The 27,582-nt window shown below is 42.4% G+C and overlaps 1 protein-coding gene across 2 annotated transcripts in view; it reads right to left on the reverse strand.

Moving 5' to 3' along the window:
* The window catches only part of LOC117440197 (nesprin-1-like), a 103,358-nt gene that overhangs the window by 28,863 nt on the left and 46,913 nt on the right, over window positions 1-27,582 (reverse strand). For both annotated transcript variants that reach the window (XM_034076490.2, XM_034076489.2), the window contains 27 exons: window positions 26,514-26,660; window positions 26,235-26,360; window positions 25,565-25,741; window positions 25,156-25,421; window positions 24,587-24,743; window positions 24,095-24,493; window positions 21,906-23,516; window positions 21,035-21,372; window positions 20,771-20,915; window positions 20,273-20,491; window positions 18,902-19,179; window positions 18,576-18,741; window positions 15,869-16,024; window positions 15,511-15,663; window positions 14,360-14,542; window positions 13,847-13,984; window positions 13,019-13,204; window positions 12,142-12,264; window positions 11,812-11,994; window positions 10,769-10,912; window positions 8,344-8,574; window positions 6,089-6,229; window positions 4,775-4,888; window positions 4,487-4,648; window positions 3,830-4,024; window positions 3,520-3,693; window positions 722-913 (listed from right to left, as the gene is read on the reverse strand). In XM_034076490.2, the coding sequence (XP_033932381.2) occupies window positions 722-913; window positions 3,520-3,693; window positions 3,830-4,024; window positions 4,487-4,648; window positions 4,775-4,888; window positions 6,089-6,229; window positions 8,344-8,574; window positions 10,769-10,912; window positions 11,812-11,994; window positions 12,142-12,264; window positions 13,019-13,204; window positions 13,847-13,984; window positions 14,360-14,542; window positions 15,511-15,663; window positions 15,869-16,024; window positions 18,576-18,741; window positions 18,902-19,179; window positions 20,273-20,491; window positions 20,771-20,915; window positions 21,035-21,372; window positions 21,906-23,516; window positions 24,095-24,493; window positions 24,587-24,743; window positions 25,156-25,421; window positions 25,565-25,741; window positions 26,235-26,360; window positions 26,514-26,660 (6,504 nt within the window). The remainder of the gene's footprint in view (window positions 1-721; window positions 914-3,519; window positions 3,694-3,829; window positions 4,025-4,486; window positions 4,649-4,774; window positions 4,889-6,088; window positions 6,230-8,343; window positions 8,575-10,768; window positions 10,913-11,811; window positions 11,995-12,141; window positions 12,265-13,018; window positions 13,205-13,846; window positions 13,985-14,359; window positions 14,543-15,510; window positions 15,664-15,868; window positions 16,025-18,575; window positions 18,742-18,901; window positions 19,180-20,272; window positions 20,492-20,770; window positions 20,916-21,034; window positions 21,373-21,905; window positions 23,517-24,094; window positions 24,494-24,586; window positions 24,744-25,155; window positions 25,422-25,564; window positions 25,742-26,234; window positions 26,361-26,513; window positions 26,661-27,582) is intronic.

Below are 27,582 nucleotides of genomic sequence, written 5' to 3' on the forward strand. Positions count from 1 at the left end.
GCTCTTGCGGGCCACTTTAAATGAAGTCGCGGGCCGGATTTGGCCCCCGGGCCTTGAGTTTGACACCCCTGGATTAAGTAATCAACTTCTTGATGTAAGTTCACTTAACTGTACTAAAACTGAGATTTCAACACTTCTAGAATAAATCTATATTTAAAATCAATTTAATTAAGTCCTATATTTAAAAAAATAAGTTAAAGTGAACTCAGACAAAATACTTTGTAGATGTGTTATAGGGTGACTTTAATTAATATAATTATTTTCTACAATTACACATTGCTATATTATCACATTAAGGGAAGCCAGCAACAATGGCCCATTTTCAGTTAAAATGTGGAGATTGAAGAAGACATTTGAGTAGATTTTTCACAAAGGGACAAAGCCAAACTGTTGAGTCATCAGAAACACACCTGCTGCAGTACATTAGTGTGAGCATGTGATGAGGTAGCATCCTTTTGTCTGTTGTTTGAGGCCCATTGTGGGACACACAGGCTCTTGTTGTTCCGTAGTGGAATACAGTGGACTTTTATGAAGGAGCATGACATGACCTTTAGTATTTGTACAATACTACCATTGATACAGTTAGACAGTGTCCCATAATGCAGCCAGCAGAACAAAAATGACACAGAGGAAGGAAAAATGTGTGGGAATGTGGAGGGGAAGAGAATTTATGTTGTGAAAAAGGAGAGGACGGACGACCTCACGTGACCTCTGAGCTCACCTGTATGCCAACTTGTTTGTCCTGCAACATCTGCTGCAGCTCCATCAGGCTGTCTTTGAGGGAGCGCAGCTTGAAAGCGAGTTGCTCCGCCTCTCCCTTGGTCTCAGCCCGGCCCTCTAACAGCAAGCTCTCGCTGTGGATGGACAGCTCGGAGAGATACGACACCTTCTGCTCGATCTCAAACAGCATATTCTGGAAAGGCAAGAGTTATAGTTGAGAATCAAGCTAAACTGTTCAAAAGCTCAAAATCCTTTACATTAACTTTCCTAGTCTCATAATAAACATCATATCATCTTATGCATACATAATAAAGCAGCAGTTATTATCTTCTACAGGTTCTACATGCCAAATGTATCTATCACTGCTATGACTTTATTTCACAGAGCTTTACAAAAAGTATTATCTCGGCATTAAGATGTGTTAGCAAATGTTTTTCAGCATTAAAGGTTTTCTTGGAAGGAAAAATCATTCCTAAACCTTGTTGCTTGTGGCCCAATAAAAAGAAGCAATGTTTATATGAAAGCCTTCACCACAAATTGCAACCAGAAGAACCAAAGGGCGATTTATTATATTTTTGGATGAGAAGGTAAAATGTTACAGTAATTCCTGTGGTTTAGAGGCTTACATTAACATAACATGCAGCATATTTCAGTTGCATGCTTTTTATTTCTGCCTCTCCTTGCCTCAAATGTTTAAGGATACAATATGTTTTTCATCAGTTCTCTTATTCTTTTTTAATCTTACTCTGTTTCTCTTATTTTTAGACCTATTCTACTAAACCCTCTCTTACATTTTCTAATCAGAGAAGCAAAAGAAAAAAAGACCCTCCCTTCATACGTCCAGACTCTCTGTCAACTGGTGTAATTGTATGGCAGAAGGGCAGATTCAACCCTAACCCTCCTCTTTCACACGAGGTTACAAGGGCCCTTGGCAGAGATGAGGAGGGAATTCACCAGAGATTTTTTCCTGAATACAGAGAAACATACAACTCTTGTGCTTCTACCCAGAGCTGCCGCTGTGTGGATCACTGGGAAAGTGTGGAACCTGTTGTCTCTCTTTCTCACCACAAAAAGCCTCTTTATTGCAACTCAAATTCCTCTCCTTTGGCCTAAGCCTTTATCTTTTCTTTTTAATGACTGTTTTTAAATGCCTTTGTCTGAATGCCTTTCATTTTTGTAAAGCACCTTGAATTGCCTTGTGTTGAAAGGTGCTATATAAATAAACTTGCCTTGCCTAAGCACAACACCTTAAATGTTGTTGCTTGGATTGACACAGCTACATCACAAGGTGGAGTTTAGTATATACATAAAGGTATATATATATATATAATAAAGGTTGAGACAATGTTGGGCTGAAAGTTCAGACTCGTAAAGTATTTGATTAAGCGCTGACCCGTGAGAGGCTACGCTTAAGTGGGTACTGAGCCGCTTACAGTGTAGGGATTTTCCAGAACTGTGTACATTTTTAAATAAACCCAAATCAGAATCGGTCACACCAAACTGAGGCTATAAAAGAATAAAAACAACTATTGTAACACAGAGACCTGATTCATTTGGACATTAACAGACATTAAGTATGCCTTTATATCGCCTTTTCCCTCTGTTTATTCCTTGATTTTTACTGCTCCCTATTTGCCTGAGTTGCTCCACTTCAATTTCTTCCCTTTCTCTTGCCTTTATGCCCGCTTCATCTCACCCACCTCATATCCTTTCTCACATTGTGCCCTTTCTCTAGGGTCGATACTGTAATAATCTACGTTGCATACAGTTTAAACCCCCTGGAGATGAGAACCCGCATGGAGCCAGACCTTTAGACCTGAACTCCGCAGGGGCCATATGTGAGCTTTAATCAGCTTACTGTCTCGAAGCTGCTCCAAACACACACACACACACACACACACACACACACACACACACACACACACACACACACACACACACACACACACACACACACACACACACACACACACACACACACACACACACACACACACACACACACACACACACACACACACACACACACACACACACACACACACACACACGCACACAAACTAGCTTCAAATGGATACTTTGGTGAAATAACAGTCAAGGTAAATACACAACGGAACCTTTGTCAGAGATAAAAACAGGAAAGGAAATGAGGTAATGAAAAGCAGTGGCACTGTTTACAAAAAGCCTTTCTAATTACACTGCACAAGTTACACACTGTCACTGAAAAACCCTTAAAAGGACACAGTTGGATTAGTGACTACTTCTACCATCAGCCATGGATGCTAATTACCCCACAGATAAAGGAGATGTTACCGAAGAAACATAATGAGTAGGGAAACCACACTCGGGCTTGTGGAGGAATGTTTGAGGTCAAGTGATGAGGGTCATCACAGGGTCAAACCCACGTGCCAAATAACTGCATCATCATGTGTTCAATTACAGCTTTAGGACGATTGCTGCATGTCACACATATTGATTTAAAGGTGCACATTAAGTCAAAAAAGCTCAACTGTGTTTAAGGACACCCAAATCTAAAAAGAAAGGAGTCCTCTCTCATCAATTTCTGGTATGGCAGAAATGACAAAAAACCAACAACTATCCCTAAAAAAGTCCTTAACTTAATTGGAAAGAATAAGTCTCTTATTCTGCGTTTTGACTCACTGTTGGTTCTGTGGATTGTTTCAGCTTTTTAAGGATACATCAAACCATCGACTGTCAGCAACATTGTCATCCATGAAAATCAAGCTCAAAAACGTTCCGTGCTTCAGCCTTTAAATAAAGTATAAAAGTAGTTCTTACCTGACAGTCGATGAGCTGCTCCTCCATGTCCAAGTCCTCGTTCAGCGGTTGAAGTGCTGACCTTATAGTGGCACGAGTGCTGAGCAGCCAATGGTCGAGCTCCTCGGCCTCACTGTGGTACCGCTGCAGTGCCTGTTCCTGTCTCTGCTCCTCCAGCTGTTCACTCAGTCTCTCCTGTTGGGGCGAAGGTGACACTCATGTTAAGAATCTGCAGGTGAGACAGCTCTGACACTATAGTATACTTAAATGTTAAGTAGAATGACAGCATTCAGATATGGGAGATGTTAAAAGAACATCTCAAAGTGCGCACCTCCAGCAGCTGCCGTTTCCCAGAAGCCTTCATTCGAATGGTGGCCATCCTCTCTCCCAGCACAGTGAGGGTAGACTGCAGAGCCAGTTGGTCTCCTGGCTCCCCGTCACTGTCGCTGTCTGCCAACTCCTCAGAGAAGCACATCTGTAACTCGCCAATCTCCTCCTGCAGCATCATGATCTCATCCATCTGAGCCTGGACAAAAAAGTGGGATAGGTGAAATTAAGTGATATGAATTCTGAAATAAAGAGAGATTTGAAGAGAAAGAAGTCGTAGCAAAGGGAGAAAAGCCTGAATAGATGGCGAGAGACAGGAGTAACAGAGGGTTTTTCCCAATAGTCTGACAGAAGCGTTACAAAAAGGAGCTGTATTGGCCGTCGCTCTGAAGTTGGCATAGCAACTGAGAACAGTGCTATGAAGTTTGTGCAACCATTGCATGGGCTTGTGCAATATCAAACTCCTCAATCATTCTCTGTGTTCTCAAATCAGACTTGTCTTTTATCAGCTTTGTCTCTCCCACAAGAGAGGTTTTCTGTGTGCCTTTTAATTTACACTTAACATGTATACTACTACTTTGAATGTTATCTGTACTTTACTCCTTTCTCTATCACACACAACCCCACATCTCCAGCCATCTCTGTCCCCCCTCTCTCTCACCTGGTGTGCAGCCATCTGGCTCTCTGGGGTTTTGGTAGGGTCCAGGCCTTCATTGAGCGCCGCCTCGATGGACTCCATCTTAGTGGAAATGGACTGGAGGGACTCCTGATAATGCTGCTGCCGCTCCAGAGCCTCGTACAGACTCTTCTGCTTCTCACTGATCTGTGGTAGGGGAGAGGGGAGGGAAAGAAAAATAAAGAAATGAATGCTGGTACAATAGAGATGGCAGCTCTGTCGTTTTTTATATGTGAATTAATCTAATTTAGTGTAGCTGATGATGTGACGTACCACGTTCTTGAGTGTTTCCCAGGATCTCTGCAGGTCGTCCAGGTTCGCAGCACTGGTCTCCATTGACGGGTCGTACAGCTCCTGGAGGGGCGCTCGACTCAAGGCACCTCGACCCTGTGGCACAACAGCACAGTGAGTGTGGGTCTCAGTAGTGTGTGAGAGTGCTGTATAATATATGGTTGAGAGGATGTGCTGGGTCTGAAATGTCCTTCTGCTCTCAAACATACTGAATTGAAATTTGAATTGCCATATTCAGAGGAAATATGACCAAATGATATATAGTAATACTGTACATTTGTGCCTCCTGCTAACACACTATTCACTTCAAGATAAACTAATATAGATCTTCAACCTGTTCTAGTTCACACTTTAAAGGACATGTTGAGATTTAATTGAAATGGCAACTCATTATGCCATGGGTTAATGGTTATGGCAGCTCTTTTAAATCAATCAAAACCTAAGAGAAGTATCACTATCTATGACCTGTGAGATGTTTTTACTTCAGCAGCAGCTGGCTGAGGTCCTATCAGATTAGTTTTGACTCCTTTTCAGTCACTTTCCAACTGCCTTATTGATTTCAGTTAAGCTTACATGACACATCTCAAGATAAACATACTATATTTACATTTCACAATAAAAGCTACAAAAAACAACAATTCTGAACTTTGATGTCCCTCCAACAACACTTCTGTTTTACCGCTGCATCATTTTAAATAATAGATTACACATAAAAGCCGATTTATGCCACGTTTGCTCGGTTAGAAATGAAATGAATAATAAATTGACACTTTCTCATCTCAGCAAAAAAGCAGGTGATAAACAAACTTTCTGCAGCAAAGTAACACATAATGCTGATAAACAGAAAAAGCAGGGCAGCACAGAAACTCTCCATCTGTTTCAAACATCCATTCTGTTGATAGTGGTGATGATGGGGAAGTGACATTTTTGATGGTGGGAATCAGACGATGGCGATGGTATGGAATAGTGCGTAAAGTCACATAATCAATATTTATTCAAACAATCTTATATTAAATTAAACTAAACCAACTCTGGCCTCTGCAACAGATTACAATTATCATAATAACAATGCAAACTCACTAGCCGCTTTATTTTAATATCATAGTGTCATTGGGAATATCAATCTTCCTTCAGAATACAGTAAAATAATCCCATCCGGGGGAAAGTTTAAGATGATATAAATTGAGATAAAAAATGTAAAATCGGACGATGGTAGTATGTCATTTGGACGGTGGTGGTATGGAGGCTGGGCAGGTCAGGTAGTGCTGGAGGTAACCAGGGGGGGGGTTGCAGTACCTGGTTAAAAGGTGTTTCAGCGTTAGCCCCTGGGGAGGGGGAGCGGCAGGCAGGGGGAGAGGAGACCTCGCTGTTGGTGCCCTCCTCCCCTGACTCCTCCGTCACAGGGGAGAGGAGTGTGTGGCAGCGGCCTGCTGTCATCTGACCCCACATACACACCCCACATCAAACACACACATCAAAAGAAGCAGGAGGAGGAAACGGGAGGGAAACGCCCAGATCAAAGGAGTGAGGAGACAGAGAGAGTAAAACGAAGAGAGAGAAGAAGAGAGAAAATAAAAATTAATGGGGGAGTGCAGGTTAGGCAGTAAGCACATTGATGATTAAAAAGACAGCGAGTAATCAAATAACACTGAGAGAAGACTAGTAAGATGTCATTACTGCTATTGACATCAAACACTGTAATGATTTTGCCATAGCATATCATTAGGAGACATCATTTTATATTGCTCTGAGAGAAAATGGACACACTGGATTTCACCGGCAATGAATGAGCCACTCAGACTTTTACAGGATACATCAGGGGAAAGGAATGGCCATTACCAGGAAGTAGAGAATCATCCAGTACACACACACACACACACACACACACACACACACACACACACACACACACACACACACACACACACACACACACACACACACACACACACACACACACACACACACACACACACACACACACACACACACACACACACACACACACACACACACACACACACACACACACACACACACACACACACACACACACACACACACACACACACACACACACACACACACACACAGTTGCAGTTTCAGAACCACAGTGATTTCCTTTCCATCAAAGACGCAGTGGCTTGTAACGATCATTTAGACATTAAGGAACAACTCATACAGTCTGATGTATGAGCACGTTAAAAACAACACGATAATAGAATAGCAAAGACAACTTAAGAGTAAGATCAAGGCCAAAAGCATAGCTAAAAGATTGCATAGTTATCTGAGACTGGATTAATGCATACAGCAGCAGCTGTCCTAGCAGTATCCCAGTTGTCTGTGTGGCTGCATGCTTCAGTGGAGAGGCAGAGCAGCAATGTGAGCCAAGCCCTACTGGGATGTGGTTGGCAGGTTTTGGAGACAACTTGGCCGACTGTCTCGGGACCTTGTGATACTCGGAAAACTTTGTTCCCGGGCTTTATGATGCAATGCAACGCAACTTAAGAGAATCAGCCCAATAGCATGTGTGGGAAACAAAGTGGTTTCACATATTGAGATTAGTTAGAACCTGGGAAGTACTCTCCCAAACTTAGACGACAATGACACAGTACTTAAAATGCTTAGCAATAACAAATGAAAGATAACAGCAGCCCTAGCAACCCTCTTATGCCATACACACAAACGTACTTGGCTCTATGAAACCTGATGTTCTTATATGATTCTGTTTTCTTCAAGGTTGTGTCTTCCTGGTCGAATGTACTTATTGTAAGTCGCTTTGGATAAAAGCGTCAGCTAAATGTAATGTAATGTATCATACTCTGCTCACACACAAACACACACAAACACGCAGTAATATCCTGTTTCCTGGCCTGCTGAGACCAACACAACACAAAGAGCAGTAACAGAGCAAGGAAGCTAAGAAATCTGAATCTGAATGAACGACACAGAGGAAGAGGCAGTGAGGCTGAGGATGACATACTGTAGTAGCAGGCTGACAGAATCAGGCTAATACGAAGCAAAGTGAAGTGACACAGCAGAAAATCAGTGCAGTAATACACAAGAGGAGACAGAGCCAGAATGGTAACACTTAAGGTGGGAGGAAAAGAAGGTTAGCTTTTATTTCTGTGCAATAAAACCACAGAAATAAATAGAAGAGGAAGAGGAACCGGATACCAACATAGAGATGAAAGGCCTATTTAAAAACGTTTTTTTATAAAGATGCTCATGACACCCTGTAGCCCAATTTAAGTTTCGTTTGTAAGTGTACACTTTAAACTTGGTGCACTGTTGCTGTGACTTTAAGTACTGGTGTTAAACCTTATTAGGGATGACTTTAATCTAATTACATTATTGTGAAATGAACTGTAAACGCCCACTAGAAACTCTGAAAGGATCCCTGAGGTTCCCTGTTGAGAACCAATGGTCTGCACAGAAAGAGAGAAGGAATACAAGCCTCACATGCATACACATACACAATGCATACAGCCATGCAGTTTGTGCATGTGTGAATCTCTGTGTATAAGTCCATAAAAGGCTGCACCACTCACCATGACGACAGAGGGGTGTGCTGGAAGCTGCTTGTTGGCGTTGCCATTGGTGGTTGCCACTGAGCTGGGCAGCTCCTCATCACTCAGCTCGTCCACGCCGTCCGACAGTCCCTCCACCTCGTTCACCGTCAGCAGCATGGTGGCGTGTTTGGCTTTCACTGTCAGCATCTTACACTTGGAGTGGAGCGAGGCGATCTGCTCCTGGTAGCCACGGATCTTCTTGGCTAGCTCCTGTCAAAACATCCCCCAACAAACAGAAAACAACCAGCACCCCCAGGGTCAGGAGAGTGTGGCTCAGTCCACAATGCAAGATCAATAGTTCCTGGTCAAATAGGATCCTGGTAAAGGAGGGAGGTGAAGTTGGTTCAGCGCTGAATGTAGTGCCGGTGTGTGTGCATTCTCTCCTCTCTCCCCGGTCTCTCGCTTTGGCTTGTGTAAGCCTAGCAAGAGAATAGCACTGCCTCTCTCTCTCCCTCTCTAGTTTTCCAGTTTCTCTCTCTCTCCTCTGTATCTTTGAGCCAATCACAGCACCACAGAGGCGGGTGACTCAGAGCAGCAGCAAAACCAACAGACAGGATGTTTGGTAGAGAGAAACAGACCCTAGCAGAAATAGTTCAAAATCCCTCAGACCCTCCTTCTCGTACACATACACAAACCGAGAGGAACAACAGGAAGTGATGTCACTGCATGCCGCTTCCCCCCTCCACCAATCCCCGGGGCCGATTGCTTTCAACAAAAGCGAGTGGGAAGGAGAGAGGGAGTGTTTAAGTCAGGAAGAATGACAAAGATGGTGTCAAATTACAGCTATGGAATGAGCCGGCAGGCCGGGTCCAGCTCCTCCTCCCACCCCCCTCCTCTTCCTCCCCCTCTTCCTCCCTGTCCCGCAGATGGCCAATGCACTGATAATCAGGTCATGTGACTATCTGGGCCAGTGGAGTTGCAGCTATCTGCTCAGCTTAGAGATCAAACTCAGACATAAACACACTGTCATGCCAAGTGCCTCTGCAGCAATGGAGATATTGCAGTAACAACAAAATATACGAGTTTCATGAATACTCTGTCAAGTTCTGTAAGTAGATAAAGATCTTTCAGAACAATGCAGGGGAAATAAAAATGTCCCCGGAGAGATTTGATCTGTTTCTCTGCAGATCTGTTCCTCTCTCAGTCTGCAACCCCCCTCCTTTTCAATATCTCTCTCTCCGCATTGGGGAGCAAATACAGCAAAGTACAACTGCAACCAAAAGTACAGGCCTTAAGTAACACAGGTAAACAACAGCTACACTGCATCAAACAGGAATGTACAGTATGCAGATTATATTTACATGCACCATCAGATAAAAGGGGAATGCGCTTTAGCTGGGCTTGTTGAGGCACAACACAATATTCTCGCAGCACTGCTCTGAAACCAAGTTAAAAAGGGGGTTTCATAAGCAGGTTTTTTTCATTTCTGGTCGTTTTCTAGGTAAATAATCAATTCATTGTCCGTCGTATGCATTTCAAATCAAGACATTAGGGGAAAACTCATATGTAGAAAATGCATATAAATAGCATAAAAGTGATGCTAAACGGATGAAAATTATGCCTTATGATTTAATACTAGCTTAATGACTAAATTACAGTCGTTCAGTCTGACTCACTCAGTCAAAAGGGTTGCCCTCAAATTCTCTCTGTCACCTTGTATATGTACTGCTGCCTCAACCTTTTTTTAAGATGTTTAACACGGTTAGAACAGGAATTATACAGTGACTCAACTTCCTTGATGTTGACGTCGGCCTCATTAAAAAGCAATTTTTAGATATCAGCATATTCTCTGATTTAAATGTCACATGAAAGGCCCTTTGAGGCAAGAATGTTGTAGGACCTCTAAAACAAAAAGCAGTGTCATCAAGAGCTCTTTAAGTCATGTTGCTTTGCTGTTCTCTCACAGTTATTTGTTCACAACAAGCTGTGCATTACTTAAATAAAGAATATTTCTGTGAAACAAACAAATGTTAAAGTGCATCCTCTGAGGCTGTTGTTGTTGTTGTTGTTGTTGTTGTTGTTGCAGACTAGGCTCCTTGGCTTCCATCAAAGGAAATCTTCAACAAACAATGATCTTTTATTTAGACACTAGCATGCTTCCAACTCTGTTGCAACAGATTAGGGAAGGTCCTTTCTTGTTTCAACACAACAAAGCACCAAAGCTGATTCCATAGAGAAAAGGATCTCTCTACATTTTGAAGGACCAGCCGTGCTTAATGTGAAACCAGACTTTATGGCCCAACATCAGTGGCCCAATCCATTAATACCATTTTTGGCTGAAAGTCCAATCCCTGCAGCCAGGTTGCAACATCTTTTTGAAAAGGTCACAAAAAACCTGTGATATCAGTAAACGATGATATATTCACATATGGGTGTAATGCTGGAGTAAGTGTGGCTTTCTGACCTCATGGTGGTGTATTTGAGCCTGAAGTTCCTGAATGTTGCTGGTGGAGACGGGCCGGTCCTGAATGATGCGGTGAGCCTCTTCTATTAATCTCTGGAGGTTCTTCACTTCCTGTTCGTACTGCTCGTACTGCACCACAGCCTCCTTTGAAAGAGGAACATAATATGGTCAGCTTGAAGATGCCCTTTGTGTAAAACAATCATAACATGAGGTAGATATTATTGATCTCTGAGGAGAAGGAAGGTCAAACGTGTCATCTACAGATATCATCTTAGAGGCAAAATGTCTCTCATTCTCTATGTCACAAAGCCTCAATGATATCAACTCCTATAAGCACAGTCGCTGCCACTGAGTATGTTGACATGTACCAGTGTGGCATTTATTCGAATGGCAAAAAAAGAAAATATACAAAGTCCTAGTAAGAAGTAATCTGACATATACTGCTTTAAAAACAATGGGCTATTTTAAACACCTCTTCTGTTCATGTTTTCTGACAATATCATAGAACGAATAGTAAATTGATTGATTTAGAAAGTAATCTGCAGATCCATTGATAATGAAAATGATCGTTAGTTGCAGCCCCAATAAACAGTTTATTTCAATTATGATCCTAAATCAGGATTGTTTTAAATCTTGGTGTATTTGGTTCAAATGTGGGTGTTTGTCCTTCAGATAGTCACCAAATGGACACTCACCTCTTCTAAACGCTATTCTTCACTACAATGAGCTTAAAACTACAACCAGCCCAGAACCAAGTGATTGGAGGATAATACTGGTGTGATGGGGGCTAAAGAAAAACACACACATTCCTGAGACGGCCTGTTGGGACACTGCAGCATATTTCAGAGCAGTAAATAGAGATAGAAATACAAAACTCTTCTAACAGGGCAACAAATGACCAACTACACACTTGCTTTGCCACATTTGAGTTCGACAGTCTGTATATTGACAGATACCTTGGTGGTCTTAAGGGGGAAAAACTAAAAAGCTAAATGTTATACAAACACTTCTCTATCATTTGCAGTATGAGGCCTGCCCTCTACCTGCAGGATGTTGCACTGCTGGATGGTGGTGTGCTGCAGTTGGCTGGCCTCCTGCTGCAGAGTCTGAGCTGTGCGGCAGACGGGCAGGCTGGCCACCGCCTCCTCTGGCAGCCGGAGGGCGCTCTGACACTGCTGCACTGCCGCCACCTGCTGCTTGAAGCCCTCCATTTCCACCAACAGACGCTTTTATGAAGAAATGAAGGGTTGTTAGAGAGTCGGGAGGAACTGTAGATGGTTTGAAGATGTCCTATTGCAACCGTTGGCAAGCATTTGCAGTATTCTCTTTATGTTTTCATAATAATTAAACATTTTAAATGTGTGTGTGTTTACCTGTCTCTGTGTGAGCTGCTCTCTGAGGCTGAGCCTGTTGAGGTCTGGGGAGGCGAGGGTGATCTGGATCTGGTCCACAGCAGCATGGAGGATCTTCACCTCCGCCTCCAAACGCAACATGTCCTGAGGAGAGACACAATCTAGAGTACTGCACATACGGGTAAAGGAGCAGCTCATGCTATGTGTTGTACACTTTTAATGTAGCTTATGTAGAATATAAACCTGGATTTAAAAAATATATATATTATTGCTGATGTTAATGTCAATTTTTGAATAAGAAATGACTTCGATCATCAAAATAATTGGCAATATTTTTCTTTTAATCTACTAATCATTGTAGCTCTATAATACCGCTCTGAAATAAATATCTCTTTAAAAAAAAAACTCCAAACTTGGATTTGTAAAATAATTCCCAAACAGACAACGTTATTAGCAATCATAAGCACCACACTGTCATCTGGGTACCAGATGTTTGGATCAGATCAGCTGACAGATTACCTAAACATTGCATTCCATAATGATAGTGTAGTATTTCTCATGACCATAGGGGTGCGCTGTTGGATTGAAGATCTGGTTTATTTGACCCACTCCAAAGGGATGAGCACCAAAATGTGTGGTTGTGATGCCTGTGAAATTTGGGCAATGATAAAGAAATCCAATGTATTTTTCATAAAAAACGTGTATTAAATATGTTTTGTTAGTTTAATATACACTATTATCTATAAGATCTGTCACAACAGGTATGAAGTACACATCTTTTTCAATTTCTGTAAATACTGTTTGGATGCTACACTTGTTAATGGATTTATTTTAATCTTCATAAACAGTTAAGGGATAAAGTATTATTGATATCTGATTCCTGTGATGTTTCGTTTACCTTTGCAGCATCCTGCAGACTCTGGAGGCGGGTCTTGGCATGTTGCTGCAGCTCCTCTGTGCGCCTGCTGAGCTGTTTCACCTGCTGGATCCACCCCTCCGTCTGCAACACCTCCCCCAGCTGCCTCTCCCTCTCCCCCATTGCCTCCAAGTCACCATGGAGACCCCGACATTCCCGCAGCAATGCCTGTCACCATAGGAAAATAAATTACAAGTCAAAGAGAGGAGCCTTTTGTGCTGAGCAATTATACTAATTAAGGCCGGCCAACACACTGTACAGTACATGACATGTCGGTGAAAATCCAGAGGGAGAAATTAATTAGCTGTTAATCTGTCTGGTCTCTTCAGATTTAGTATGTTAAAGGTAGGGTATGTAAATTTGAGAAACCGGCTCGAGATACACTTTTTGTTATATTCCATGGAATGCTCTTAACATCCCGATAGCAATGAATATCTTAAGTGCTTTGACAAAAAATGTCATCTGTGGAAGCTGTAGCGCTGTAAAAAGTACGACCAATCATTTGAGCCGGCCCGGCAAAAATAACTGGATGGCCTACCTGCCTGTCAGCCTTCCATCTGTGCACAAACTTACCTCGTGCCCTCATTGGTCATGTGCGCATTTGTGTGTGTTGGAGGAGGGGCTCTGTAAGGAAGTGGCAGATTTTCTCCGGTCGTGTATTTTCAAATTCTAGCGATCTCGAGCCGGTTTCTCAAACTTGCATATCCTACCTTTAATACAGGCAATAATAATATTTATTTTTGTGGAAAACATTAGAATCCAATTTCTGTTGCAACAGTATTCAGACCCTCTCCCTGCTGCTCGACTCACCTGGTGAGCTCGAATTTGCTCCTGCAGCTGAGACGCAGAGCCCCAGATGATACAGCCGGTGACCAGATCTTCTGCCTTTTTTGTCCAGCCCAAAATGAACGCCTTCATACTGTGATATTCCTCCACCTGTCTCTGTGCCTGCTCACATGAGAAATACAAGATAGCAAAATGAATCAATCAATCAAAATTGTATTATCAAAGAGAATGACCTGATAATGGACAACTTGTAGTGGATTAATCCTTAGAAAAACACATTTCAACCACTGAAGGTTTTGATATCAGCCTTGAAGAACATGTTTTGTTTGTTTTATTAAATAGCCACAACAATTAAGACTTTTTTAAAATGTCAGTCCCCTCTGTCACTTGTTCTTATATTTTGGAATGCCTTGATCTTCTTCCTGTTTGTCCAGTTTTTTCTCGATATCTAAGAAACACCAGACCAATTCTTTGACATTTTCTCTGTTTCTCTTTAGGGAGGTCTACATGACATGCTGAACTTAATGCACACTTCACCTTCTTCAGTCTGTTGGCTCTGTCCTGGACCTGCTGCGCTGTGTTGCGCTGCACCTCTGAAAGTTTGGCCACAGCATCGCCCAGCTGCTTACACAGCAGAGGGTTCTGCTCCCCAAACTCCTGCACCGCTGCTCCTAGCTCTGCCAGAGAGCGCCCGCAGCATTCACACTCTTCACAACTAGCCTGTTTAGGAAAAGACATGATAATAAGGTGAGCAAAGAAATCACATTATAGGCACATGGAAGATAAGACAATTGATACCATTCTTATATTTGTATGATAAATACAAATCAACAGTCAGCAGCAGGTGTATTTAGCATTAGGAGTAGAATGGCTCTGTCCATAGGTAACACATCGGCCTACCAGCATCTCTAAGGCTCCCTAATTAAACACATAATATCTTGTTTGTAAAATGTGCAAAAAACACGTTTTAGGGTTGACAAGCTTAAAATAAAGTAGTGATTAAATAGCTAGCCTCAAACTGTAGGTGCTGGTAAGCAGAATAGTTCAAAAAAGAAAAGACAAACTAATCCTTTCACTACACATGGCTTGTGGATCTACGGATGGGAAGAGGAGTTACGGCCCGTCCACACTACAGCTTCGACAGCTTCAAAAACGGTTTCCAACGCGTCTGCCCATTCACTTTGAATGGGGTGACGTCACTTTTCGCCGAACTGCATTGTGGGAAGCAGAGCGGAGCTTTCCTGGTGTTTCAGGCTGCAAAAGTTGAGCAATGTTCAACTTTTGAAGCTTCTGAAGCTTTCGGTGGAAGCGTCAGCCAATCAAATCATATGCCAGTATAAGCTCGAGCCAATCAAACCGCTGCTTGTGTGTCAGGGGCGGGAGATTCATGTGATTGGTTGTTGGTCGAGCTTCAGACACGCCCAGCTCCAAGCTTTTTTTGAAGCTGTAGTGTGGACGGGCCGTAAGAGAAGGAATAAAGTTGGGGCAACAAGAAAGAGAACAGGAGGGAAGGGGCTTAGACTCCCATTGGGGACACTTCTCTCAGAAGTGGGTCACTCTTGAAGGCAGAATTCAGTTCATGCCATACCAACTCTAATACACTCATTAACCCCAACAGCTGCACAATGAATAGCCAATTTAACAGGGGTTAATTGCTTGTTAATTAGTCAATCTGTCAGGTTGATTACTTTGGTCTCTTCTTTGGCCTCCTCCAGGTCGGCAGCCTTGTCTTCCAACTTCAGAGCGATGGACTTCAGCTTCGCCTCGATGTCCTGGAGTCTGAAGCTAAAGTCTTCTTTCACATCTCTGGTCTGCTGCACTTCCCTTTCTCTCGCCTGGACCTAAAGATGACAGAGAAACATTTCACTTAACTGTCACAAATAAATAAACGCCTTTTAATAATGGTAAGTGGTCAAGAATAAATCTGCAGAAGAACAGAAGAGTAGTACAGTCACACAATTAACCTATTAACCAATCGGACAGCGCTAATCAGCTAATGAAATGACAACAGTAATAAAATGTTCAACTCCAGCCGAGAGAGGTCACCTGGTCTTCAGCGGAGCCCAGAGCCAGCGCCACCTCGGCCAGCTGCATGCTGAGCTCAGAGGGCAGCCCGGCCTGCAGGTCCTGGTATTTGGACTGCTGCAGCTCTGTCATGCGCTCCACACTCTGTCGCCTGCTGATGACCTCACCATGTGCGGTCTGCAACGCAAACAACATCACATGACAGACTGCTTATGCTTATCACAGTGTCTTTTGTTACAGTATATATATTCTTTATATTTATTAAACAGCTTCAAAAGACAAGCATTATCATTGTTTAACATATCTAACAAAAAGTCTAAGAATTATTTTAATATAAGATGAAAACAAACCAAAAATAATAATTACAACTTTATAGTTATTATCAATTCATAACCCAATATATATGTAATACATAGACCAATCAATATATAAGTATTTCAGAGAGTCTTTCATAAGGATTTTAAGGATTTTCTGGAAAATAATTTCAAGCCATTTTTTATGCCATCAAACTTTAAAATGCCTATGTTTATGTTTATTAAGGATCCCCATTAGCTTTTGCTCTTGACAAAAGCTACTCTTCCTGGGGTCCGACACTTAAAACAATACAACAATAATACAACAATAATACAACAACATTCAAGACATAATTCCTAGGGATGGGTACCGAGCCCCGGTATTAAACGGGCCCCGGGGCTGAATTATTAAAGACCGAGGTACCGTTAAGCTCCGACGTTAGCGGTCTTTTTATCGGTACTGGAGACATGTACAAAATATATGTCATATGTATTATTGCTACACAAACATTATATTGCAGTTTTAGTGTCACCAACTCCGTTTCTAATATGCAAAAAGACTACAAAATGCTTCTATGATTATTTTTAGTATTTTCGATCTCTCTCCCCCGCCTGCTTGCGATGGGGTGGGGCAGTTTACACACACGCAGCTGCTACATGCAGCAACACACACACACGGAGGAGATGGCGGAGCGAACGCGCTGTGAGGTTTGGTTAAACTTTACCCGTCTCGATGCTCGTTGCCTAAAGTGCAATAAGAGTTTAGCATGTAAGGGCGGTAACACGAGCAATTTGTCTAAACATTTAGCAAAAGTGCTCCACATTCAGACGGAGGAATGCACCGGGTTCGACTGTCTTTCTAGTAGCTCTGTAACCCCATCCATGAGTAACGTTTCCACGTCAGGTGTTATGTATGCTAGCAGCAACACACGGAGTTAACTCAATGATACAAACATGGGTTAATGATTAGAGGTAACTGAGTTATTTATTATGTTAAAGTTTCAGCTATTCTGTTCTGTCATCAGATTATTTAATACGATTTGTTAAAACGTTGTTGTTTCTTTTGATGTGAAATATTTTGTATTTAATTTAAATAAAAAGCCATGTTAGTTTTGTTCACAATTTGTTTAGTTAGTTTACCTTTTTTTTTCTCCAAAAGAACCGATAAGAGTATCGTTAAAAGACCGGACCGATAAGCGGTATCGATAAAAGTAATAGTACCGTTAAAACCTTAACGATACCCATCCCTAATAATTCCTGACATCATTAACAACATCACCAATATCATTAACAATTTCCAACATCATCAACAATCTCATCCACTTTCAATATCAATTTCAGCCAAGGATGAGTGCACTCGACACCCACCAGTACAAAGCATGAGATACAATTAAATTAGGGCCCTTCAATCTCTTCTTGAAAGAGGCTCTGGACTCTATTTCAGCAAGGTAGTTTGGCAATGAGTTCCATTCCATTATAACTCTATAAGTCACAGAAGATTTCAGAAGATGTGTCCTGGGTTTAGGTGCCAGTAGATGGCCTGATGTAGCTTGTCTAGTCTTATGGTCATGCTCATCTCTTGTGTAAACTATTTGATCATAAAAATACAGTGGTCTTTTGCTAAATTGGATTTTTTTTAGAAAAGTGATAACACGAGATTGCAGACGTTTCTCAACCGGAAGCCATGATAGGTTTCTATGCATAACTCCAATATGAGTGCGCTTCGAACAGTGGAGAGCTAGTCTGGCAGCCTTGTTTTGAGCTGTTTGTAATTTCTGTATATGTGTTTTTGCTGCTGATGACCATATGACCGGACAGTACTCAAGATGTGACAAAACCAGAGACTGAATGACTTGTTTCAAAGTGGTTGGTGTTACATATTTTGTACATTTTCTCGTCACAGCTATGCTCCTTCCCATTTTAGTTACGATACTGTCTATTTGCTTTGACCACTGTAAACCAGAATCAAGAACAATGCCAAGCAACTTAGTCTCGTTTACCTGTTCCACTGGCAGCCAGATTGTTTAACTCACTGCATGTTGATGCTGTACTGTACATTGTGGAATCATCAGCATACATTATTACTCTGGACTTATTTAATACGTAAGGAAGGTCATTTGTGAATATAGAATACAACAAAGGCCCAAGCGAACTCCCCTGTGGGACCCCACACTGCAACACCTTACTTTCAAAAAAGTTCCCATTTGAGTTTGTTCAGCAGCAGACTATGATCGATTACATCGAAAGCTGCGCTAAAGTCTAACATGACAGCTCCTACAATTAGTGTAAAACAAATAGACCTAAAATCAAACAATTATCACACAAAAAACTAAGACTTACCACTCATGCCCTCTGTTCCATAAAGGTCTAAGAATATTAAAGGTGTACAAATATGTCCATTTGTGTAAGGTGTTGGTGTACAAACAGCAGCCTACCTCTAGCTCCTGCAGCAGTGAGTCCAGGTCTGCAGTGGGACTCAGCAGTAAGCCCCGAGTATCTTGGATCCAGCCTTTGACCAAACCCAGCTCCTTCTCAACCTCCTCCCTCTCCCTCAACTCCTGGTGTACCTGAGCCCTGCTGCCTCGTACCCGACACACGAGACTGGACAAGACACAGTGGGGGGGAAATATTTAAATCTTAATCACTGCTTTTACTAAATGATCTGTAACTTGCATCAAAAACTGCTTTCCAGGTATTTTTCCAGGAGTCTATCATGCATTTTTGCATGCTGGTTAATCCAGTTTTTTACTGGGTCTCTCACCTGTCATATTGCTCCTGCATGCTTCTGATCTCTTGCAGGCAGGGTGTCTCTTCGTGTCCGTTCTCTGTCTTTTTCTCCGTGGCCTCCTCCTCTCCTCTGAGGCTGCGGGTGTGTTGCCCCAGCAGGGCCAGGATGGACTGCTCCCTCTCCACCTCCAGGCTGAAGGAGTCGTGGTACTCCAGCAGGCTCTGCAGCGCCGCCCTGGTGGCAGCTTTCTCAACTGTGCCGTCTGGGACTCGGCTGTGGAGGTCTTGGGACACAGAGCGCACCTTCTCCATCTGAGGGAAGTTTATGTGCAAAGATTCGGATTAAGTTGATGCAGCAGACTTAGTGTTAAAAATTCACTTTTGACTAGCTAGGGACCATGGATGTAAGCAATGTTGAATGGAACAAATAACAGATGGATTAGCTTCTCAAATGCTTTAAGAGGAGGTAAACCATAAGTAAACGCATTCATTACTTGTTCTAAATGTACAGAAAATGTGTTTGATGAGACACACAGAACTTGAACATAGCTTTGTATTCTCCATGGACCAGTGAGCCAGTTTATAAGAATACATAATGTTTCATGAATTATAGTGTAAAACGACAAGAAACCTTTAGACACATACATCTTAGAAATAAATCATTTATATTTGGATAATGAATACTGGAAATACTGGATCTTCAGACCTACCCACCTGTGAGATTACTTCTTTAACAAATAATCTTTGTGGTACATTTTCCCACTGTACAAAGTATTCCCTGTGACAGTGAAAGGCGTATAAAAGAGTCTGGTGATTCAAGTGCAGAGAATGACATCATGTCCAGTTGAACAAAGGGGCCATAGAAAACCAACGGACAACAGGAAATATGCCACATACTGTATAAGGAAGTGACTGCCATTACTCTCAGTTTGACCTGATTCCCTTTTTTGGAGCACTGCTTTGTGTGAATTCTTGGGAGCTGACAGCGTTCACACTTGAAATAGGTTGGAAGGTGGGAAAACGGTTCATGACACCGTGTTTTGGAAGAAGGAAACAACTGGCCTGAAGCCTGGAGTTACATCACGGCACACCAACTGATATTCAGTTTCTGAGTTTGACCTAAATCTGCAGGAGCAAGAACACGTTAAGTGTTTGTTCACTGTACAGCAAGTTATGAGGCTATAAATAGCTACTGTGGACTGAGGGCCAAACAAGCTAGTGTTTGAATCAAGCTTTGTCTGCCAAAAAAATAACTTAATACCAACCATGTCTTAACAACTTTTTCCACAAGCACAAGTTGCAAGTGTCAAACTAATTTCTTAAGAATCTGCACAGAATTTTGAATGTCAAAGTTTTGTATGAGGTTTTAACTATTGGAAACAACGTGTGCCTTATCTCCTCTTACCTTGTCAGTGAAGTTCCTCCACTCCCTCGCCGTGTCCTCCAGTGCCCTCTCCTGAGCTCGGGCCACACTGCGGAGCCGGGTCCACCGTTGCCACAGTGACGATACAGAGTGGCTGATGACGGCTTTGCAGGACTCGGAGATGATCTGTTCCAACTCTGATGCGTTCTCTCTCATAGCATTCAGAGGCAGCTCTAGCAGGTCGATGTGAGCAGCGAGGGACTACGGACCAAAGATGACAAAACATGCACAAAAGTCATTCCATTAATGCCTTCTACTGAAACATTCACAACAGAGGTACAAAAAAGACACAAAACATGCAGATGTACAAGGAAACAAGGAACAATGCACAAACATTTCACTGTTATAAATATTAATGTGCATCTGCTGCCGTGACAAGAGCAAATGTTGGAATATAATATAACAGTCATGTTGGAAACAGCACGTAAACATCAGATGATCTTTTCTATATTTTCTCAGTTTTGTAAGAAAGTGTCCCACCTTGTATCTCTGGCACTTTTCCTCCGCCTGCTGGATACTAACAGCTTTGGCTGTTGTGAACATGGCCAGCTTGCTCTCTGCGTCATTCATCTGTTCAACTAGTGTTTCCTTCTCATGTTGGAAGGAGGCCCATAGAGCTTCACAACTGAAAAAATTATCGAAAATTACAAACCGAGATTTAGTGTGATTTATTATTCAAATATGCATCACATGGACTGCACATGCCAGATGTTTATATTACTTGGCTTTAACAGTAACACACACCTCTGCAGGACCTCTCTGTAAGCATCCAGGTGTTGTTTGAATTCTGTGTTTCTCAGCTGCATTCCCTCAACTTTTTCTCGAAGATCACCCATGGCCTCTGCTTCGATAATATCCTCCAGCAGAGGATCCAAAGTCCCCAGCTCCTCTAGACCAGCTGTGAAGTTATTTTCCTGGGCTGAAAGGTCTTCCAGGTCCCGAACACAGTCTGTCTGGTTCTCAAGATCCACCCCCACGCTGGCCTTCTGGAGCAAATCTGCAGCAGAGTCCAGGCATTTCTGCATGGACTGCAGAGATAAGGCGTGCCTCTGGACGAGGGAGAGAGCTTGATCCACAGCCAGCTACAATAAGAAGAAGGATATGTCATTACATTCAGTTTTTACTTCTTTCTACATGAGTTTCTACACACAAGTGAAGTTAGAAATACAGGCCTTAATCGCTACAACAAGCATGGACCTGTGTGTGCATACATTGTCTGAAGATGAGTCAAAACCTGCAAATGTTTACATGTTTAATTGTCCAATAAAAGTTATGGTCTCATGTTGGATGTCCAATTTAGATATTCAAGTTGCCAGGAATTTAACAGTTTTTTCTCTAAATTGTAAAGGTTAGCACAAGAGTAATGCATTAATAATAACTAAAGTACTTATTAAAACTTTCTTGAATATTTTAAATATTGTAGCTTCCCTGGGCTTATTAATATTGATAGTATGGGCGAACAGGAGATGAAAAATAATATTTAGCAGGTTCCAGTCTTGAATGAGGAGTTCAGGATATTACCTTGGCTGGGGCATTAAGTGGTTGGATTTGTATAAATAGGAAAAATAAAGGGATATAAAATGTCCCTATGATTGAGTCATTTAAACACACAAACCTGTTTTTTATTAATTCCTTGATGAACTTCAGCTCCCAGATTTTCCAGCTCCTGTAGTTTCTCTTCTATGTGGGCAGGAACGGGGTTCTTTCTACTACTATAACTTTGCTTCTCTCTGCTACCTAAGGCATCTATTATCCTACTTTTACTTTTCACTTGCTCTTCTACGCTCTTCATTTTCCACACTTCCTCATGTACTTTCTCAATTCTAACTTCTGATAGAGTCAAAGGCTCTTCCAATTTGTCCTTGGTAGTCCTCAGCCAATCCAACATTTTCTCCGTCTCCTTTTTAAAACCGTCATTCTTTCTGACCTTCGTTTCACTTTCATCCACACAACTCTTTACTCCACTCCGTAAGGACTGCAATGATTCAAGCTGCAGTGTAGTTTCCTGAAAGGCAACAGGATCAAACGTCAGACCTCCGAGGTCTTTAGTTTGTTGGTTACATTCTTCGGCCTGATATCTCACATGATCCAGACATTCAAGCAGCGAATAAAGGCTTGTGATTTGATCCATGGCACCTAGTTCTTCGTCTGACTTAAGGCCTTCCAGCTTCTCTTTCACAGATTCAAACTCTGATTCCATCTTGTTTGATACTCTGTTGTGTTCAACGAGTGGTTTCAAGCAATCATCAAAGTGTTTAAGTTTCTCTTCAATCATCCGTTTTAGTTTGTTGTGGAGACTGACCAGGTGCAATGTCTCTTCAGCTCTGTATTGCTGACCCCTGCTGAGAAACCCCTCACATTTACCATGAAGCTCTCTCACAGCAGGGGTAATATGGAACATACTCTCATTAATGTTCCTGTATTCATTAATGAGACGTAAGACAAGTTTCTCCTCTCTAATACTGATAGTCTGCTTCTCCAGATTGTCAAACTGCTCCTGAAGCTCCTCCAGTGCATTACCAGTGATATCGAAGAAAGTGCTGAACTCTTTTCGCTCTAAGATTATCTGCTGGACTCTGTCTTTTTTCTCTTTGGCTAGAGCTAGGATGGCGTTGTACTGCTGAGGCAGAGCGTTGAGCCTCTCATCTAGGTAGCAATGATCGATCCCGTTCAGAGTAGGGAGGATCTCCTGGCCTATTCTTTGGACGATTAGAAGAAGGTTTTCGTACTCTGAAGCTTGTTCGAGGACATTCTGAAAGCTCGACAGTTGTGTTTGCAACTCCGAGTTTTCTTCAATGTTGCTTAAATTGATTTCAGGGAAAGTGACGACATCTGCTCGTCTCAACCAGTGGCAAATCTTATCCAGGTCGACCTGGAAGTACTTCCTGGAGGTCAAGGCTTTCTCCAAGCCTGTGACACGCTGGGTTGTCCTCTGGAGGGCGGTTTCAAACACTGCCTGCAGCTTCTCAAGTGTCGACAGGGTTTCCGATCTCTCTTTGTCACTGGCATCTCTCTCTAACTCCCGCCCTTGTACCCACAGAGATGCCAGCTCTCTCTGGTATGCTCGTAAACCACTCTGGACGCCCCGACAGGCAGCGACCTGTTTAGCTAGGTCCTCAGGGAGAAGAGCAATGTGGTCATCTATCAAAGCCCTCCTCTCCTGCTGCTGCACCCAAGACAGGGCTCGGCCCAGGCCTTGAAGAAACTGTGTCCTCTCTGTGAAGGCCTATAAGGGAAATATCAAACATTTAATTATCAACTGATCAAATTTACATTGTTATACATTTCCCCCCTTTTGCATTCCTTATAGAGGAGACCATATACATATATCAAGAAATATTGTGCATAACACATATACATCTATTCACTAAGGTAATCAATTATGCATTATATATGCAAATTAATTTACTTAGAACATAGTGATATGGAATGAATTTCAATTTCAAAAATATATGAATACAGAGGAGCACCTACGAAGAGAACATTTTAGCTAACTCCTCCAAAAAAAAAAGTATCACGGATTATTATAAATAATTTTCCAACTTCTTTTAAACCTACTATGATCCTCATTCTACGTTTACCTTCTCTTTACTTACATCCTCTATTTGACCCCTTTTTATTTTTCCCCTTCTTAAAAATCAATTCAGGAGAAACGGAATTTACCATTTTGTGCTGACTGTATACCCTCAGTTTAACATGTTGGATAAATATGTCTTCAACAGATCAGAGGAAACTTAGATCCTTTAGGAGATAATACAAATTCCACTTGCATCCAATATATAATACCAAAATCCAGCTGTTTACCTTGCTGAGGTACTTCCTCCTCTGGGCCACTCGAGCCCCCAGAGCCTCCACCTCAGTCTGGGCTTGTTCAACGAGCTCCTGCAGGAACCTCTTCTCACTCAGCCCCAGCCTGGAAGCCACAGCCTGGGCCTCACTCACTGCCTGGCCCAGCAGCTGCTGACGGGCCTCCAGCTCCACGCACACACTCAGGTGGTCAAACAGGAAACTCTGGGCCTGGTCGGGGGGTGGGCTGGTTTTCAGCACAGAGGTAAAAGCAGGCCGCTGCTCCTCCACCCACTCCCGGGCATCCCTCAGCTGGGTTTCAACCCGCGACAGATCCTCTAGTGTCTGAGCAGAGTCCTGGATCTTTTGCTGAATCAGGGTTTCAAGCTGGGACCAGCGCTGCTCCAGATGACCAACCTAGTGAAAGGAAAATGTGGTATAAATAGGGACCTAATTATAACACTATCATATGTTTCGGTCTGAAGAAGGAGAATGAGAAAGGAGCTCCACCTGTTGCTTGACCAGCTCCTTGTCTAGCAGGCTGAGTCGAGGCAGAATGGCTTGTCTCTGTTCTCTGAGGTCTTCTAGAGTTGCTCTCTGCTCCTCGAGGTCACTGGAGAGTTTCCTCAAAGCCTCTAGATGCTCACTTGTACTCTCCGTGTCAGCCCTACGTACACACAGGCATGGGTTGAAAGACATCCAGTCTATACAGTAGTATAGTCGTTTACATATATATAATATGCATTTAATTCAATATTCAATATAATTTGATGATAAAAAAAAAAAAAAAGTTTTTTATTGTTTTGAATAACACTTTTGTTGATTAACATAAGCCTACAATGGACACAACTTTAGGCAAATAAACCTTGGGGAAATTAAATCAATAAGGTTAACTAAATAGTATAGAAACTAACAAGGACATTTGACACAGCACTTAGAATAAAAAAGCATTTCTCGCACAAATAATACTACTGTACATATAGTAAATACTAGCGGTGTCAATAAATAAATACACCACTCGGAAATATAAGTACAATATGTTTAAACGTTCACAAAACTGAAACATCACAGCTGGATACCTGGCGAGATAGTCCCATTCCCTGGAGACTTGGTGGAAGAGTTCCTCCACAGTGACAACAATCTCCTGGTACTCCACGCTGCGCTGCATGTCCTCCCCGCGCTGGGACTCCAGTTCTTCTGCCTGCTGGCCCAGATCCATCCAGCTCCTCCTCAGTCTCCTTATCTCCTCCAGGGCAGAAGAGACCTGTCCGTCTGACAGCCGACCAACCACTTCACTCAGATGCGTTACCTCAGACTGTTTCTCCCTAATCTGCTGGAGGAATTCCTGTTGGAAAGATAATTGATTTTCACAGTTTGATTACTTTATAAGTCTAAAAGTTTGCATAGACAATGACATACATTGTTGTTGGAAAATAAACGTATGTAACAAGAATCTTTGAGAATCACACAAACAGGCCAATCACAGACCTGTGCCTTGTCCAGCTGGTTCTGTGCGATCTTAGGCTCCAGCTCTGCGGGTCTCCTGATGAGGTTCTGAAGATGCTGCTCTGTCTCTCTCAGCTGGACATCCAGATCTGCCTTCTGCTCCTCAATGTCCCTCCAGCTGTCGGCCACCTCCTCACAAAGCAGCATACGCTCCTCAATCTAGACACAAAAACACAAAGAAATCTATTTGAGACCAAGTATTTTTCAAAATAATATATTATATTTTTCAATTAAATTGGACAAATGATGCTCATTTTCATGTTTATACTTCTATTATGGCTTCTACTAGGACATGTTTTCTTCTTTTCTATTCAAGCCACCCTAACAAAAAGGCTCAGTCTTGCATGCTTTGAATAAATTCAGAGAATAGTATGGCAAACCTTTGCAAAGGTGGATCCGAAAGGCGTGGGACCCAGATGAGTTATTCAAATTATTTCAATGAAATAGAAAGTGAAATAGAAAGGGAATACAAATCTGACTTGGTTGTTGAATCACATTTTATCTGACTGAGGCAGCCTACAAAAAGTGAGCATGTATCTTATTTTACAGTTTATTGGATGTTGAGCCACACAAATGTACAGTATATACACATCACTGGAAATGAGGTTTTTCATGACATGTCCCCTTTAGAGGTTTGCTGAAGCTAACTGACCTGCAGTTTGACCTGCTGGATAGCTGCAGCTGTTCCTCTGACCCTCAGCTCAGACAGGTCACATGCTGAGCACAGAAGCTGGAGGTAAGTGCCGGCCTGTTCCTGGAGAGCCCGCTCATGCTTCACCTGCCACAAAAGTTTAGAGTATGTTAATGATTATAAGGTTTTATTGACTGATCACAATGTAAAAACCAAAGACATTTATATTCATAAAGATCTTTGAAGTTATTAATTCAAGTCTTATTAAAATAACAAACTCTTAGGAAGTGGCTCACTGACCTGCTGTAGGGCCATCTCCAGGCTGAGAGGGGGGTGTGCAGGAGGTTCTGGTTCCTCTGAGACTGTAGTCAACCAGGCCTGGCACTGCAGCAGAGTGTCATGGAGACTCACATGTCTCTGTAACTCATGATCCAGGCTTTGATACACCTATAAGACACGGACAAATATGTCAATACTATACGCCTGGAGTGAACACTCTCATATTGTAGAAGCCTTCAGGAAATCAAGCAAGAACTAAAACTTAAAAAAAAAAGAAAAAACTAAAACTCAATTGTGCAATAAAACAAATATAAACTGTAAATGCTGTAGGTAAAAGTAGCTTTGAAGCCAGCATAGCATGGCCAAACCAAAAGACAAATTAAATGATAAAAGCTGAACAAGTAGGCAGTTAAGCAGTGTTGAAATCGACAGGTGTTGAATGTGGAGGCGTCCATGCCCCCCAGGGGAGAGCGAAACAGCCAGGTCTGATTGACAGTGTTAATATGAGAGTCCGAAAGCGGGAAAGAAGGGGGGCATTTATTGGCAAACCGCCCAGTGTATTTGGCAAAGGCTAGAAAGCTGGCATGGTGGCAAGTGGCAGGCGGGATATTAGAGCAGTGTTGTGCTGGGACACAGTTGGCAGCCATTGTAACACTGGAGGCGCAGTTGTAGAGAAGCCAGCAGCGTTGTGGTTAAGTGTGGCTGGATCACACAATGCCAGATTGGATCTGCGAGTGCTGGTGGAGGTGGTGTCTTGGGAGGTGAGCTATGATGACAGAGTAGAGGTTGCCAAAATGACAGAGTGGGCCTGGATTAGGGGGCTTGCCAGATCTACTGAATAGTGGTGTGTGACCATTTTTGGTTTAGCCATGAAAAAGTGGAGTTGACAGGGGATATTCAGAGATTAATATGGTGAGATTGAGTTAGTGATTTGGCTGAATATGGCTGCTGCTGGGCGCCACTTTGGCAGCCTTAATTGGTCATGCCCTCTACACTGGCAGTGAAGGGCTGTCTTGAGAGATGGGTTTAAGTGTCAGAATGGGTTAGGATTAAGTGGATGCCTAGGCTGTTGGAATATTAAACTCACTGA

The sequence above is a fragment of the Pseudochaenichthys georgianus genome, chromosome 24 (genome assembly GCF_902827115.2).
Source record: "Pseudochaenichthys georgianus chromosome 24, fPseGeo1.2, whole genome shotgun sequence".
Taxonomy (NCBI): domain Eukaryota; kingdom Metazoa; phylum Chordata; class Actinopteri; order Perciformes; family Channichthyidae; genus Pseudochaenichthys; species Pseudochaenichthys georgianus.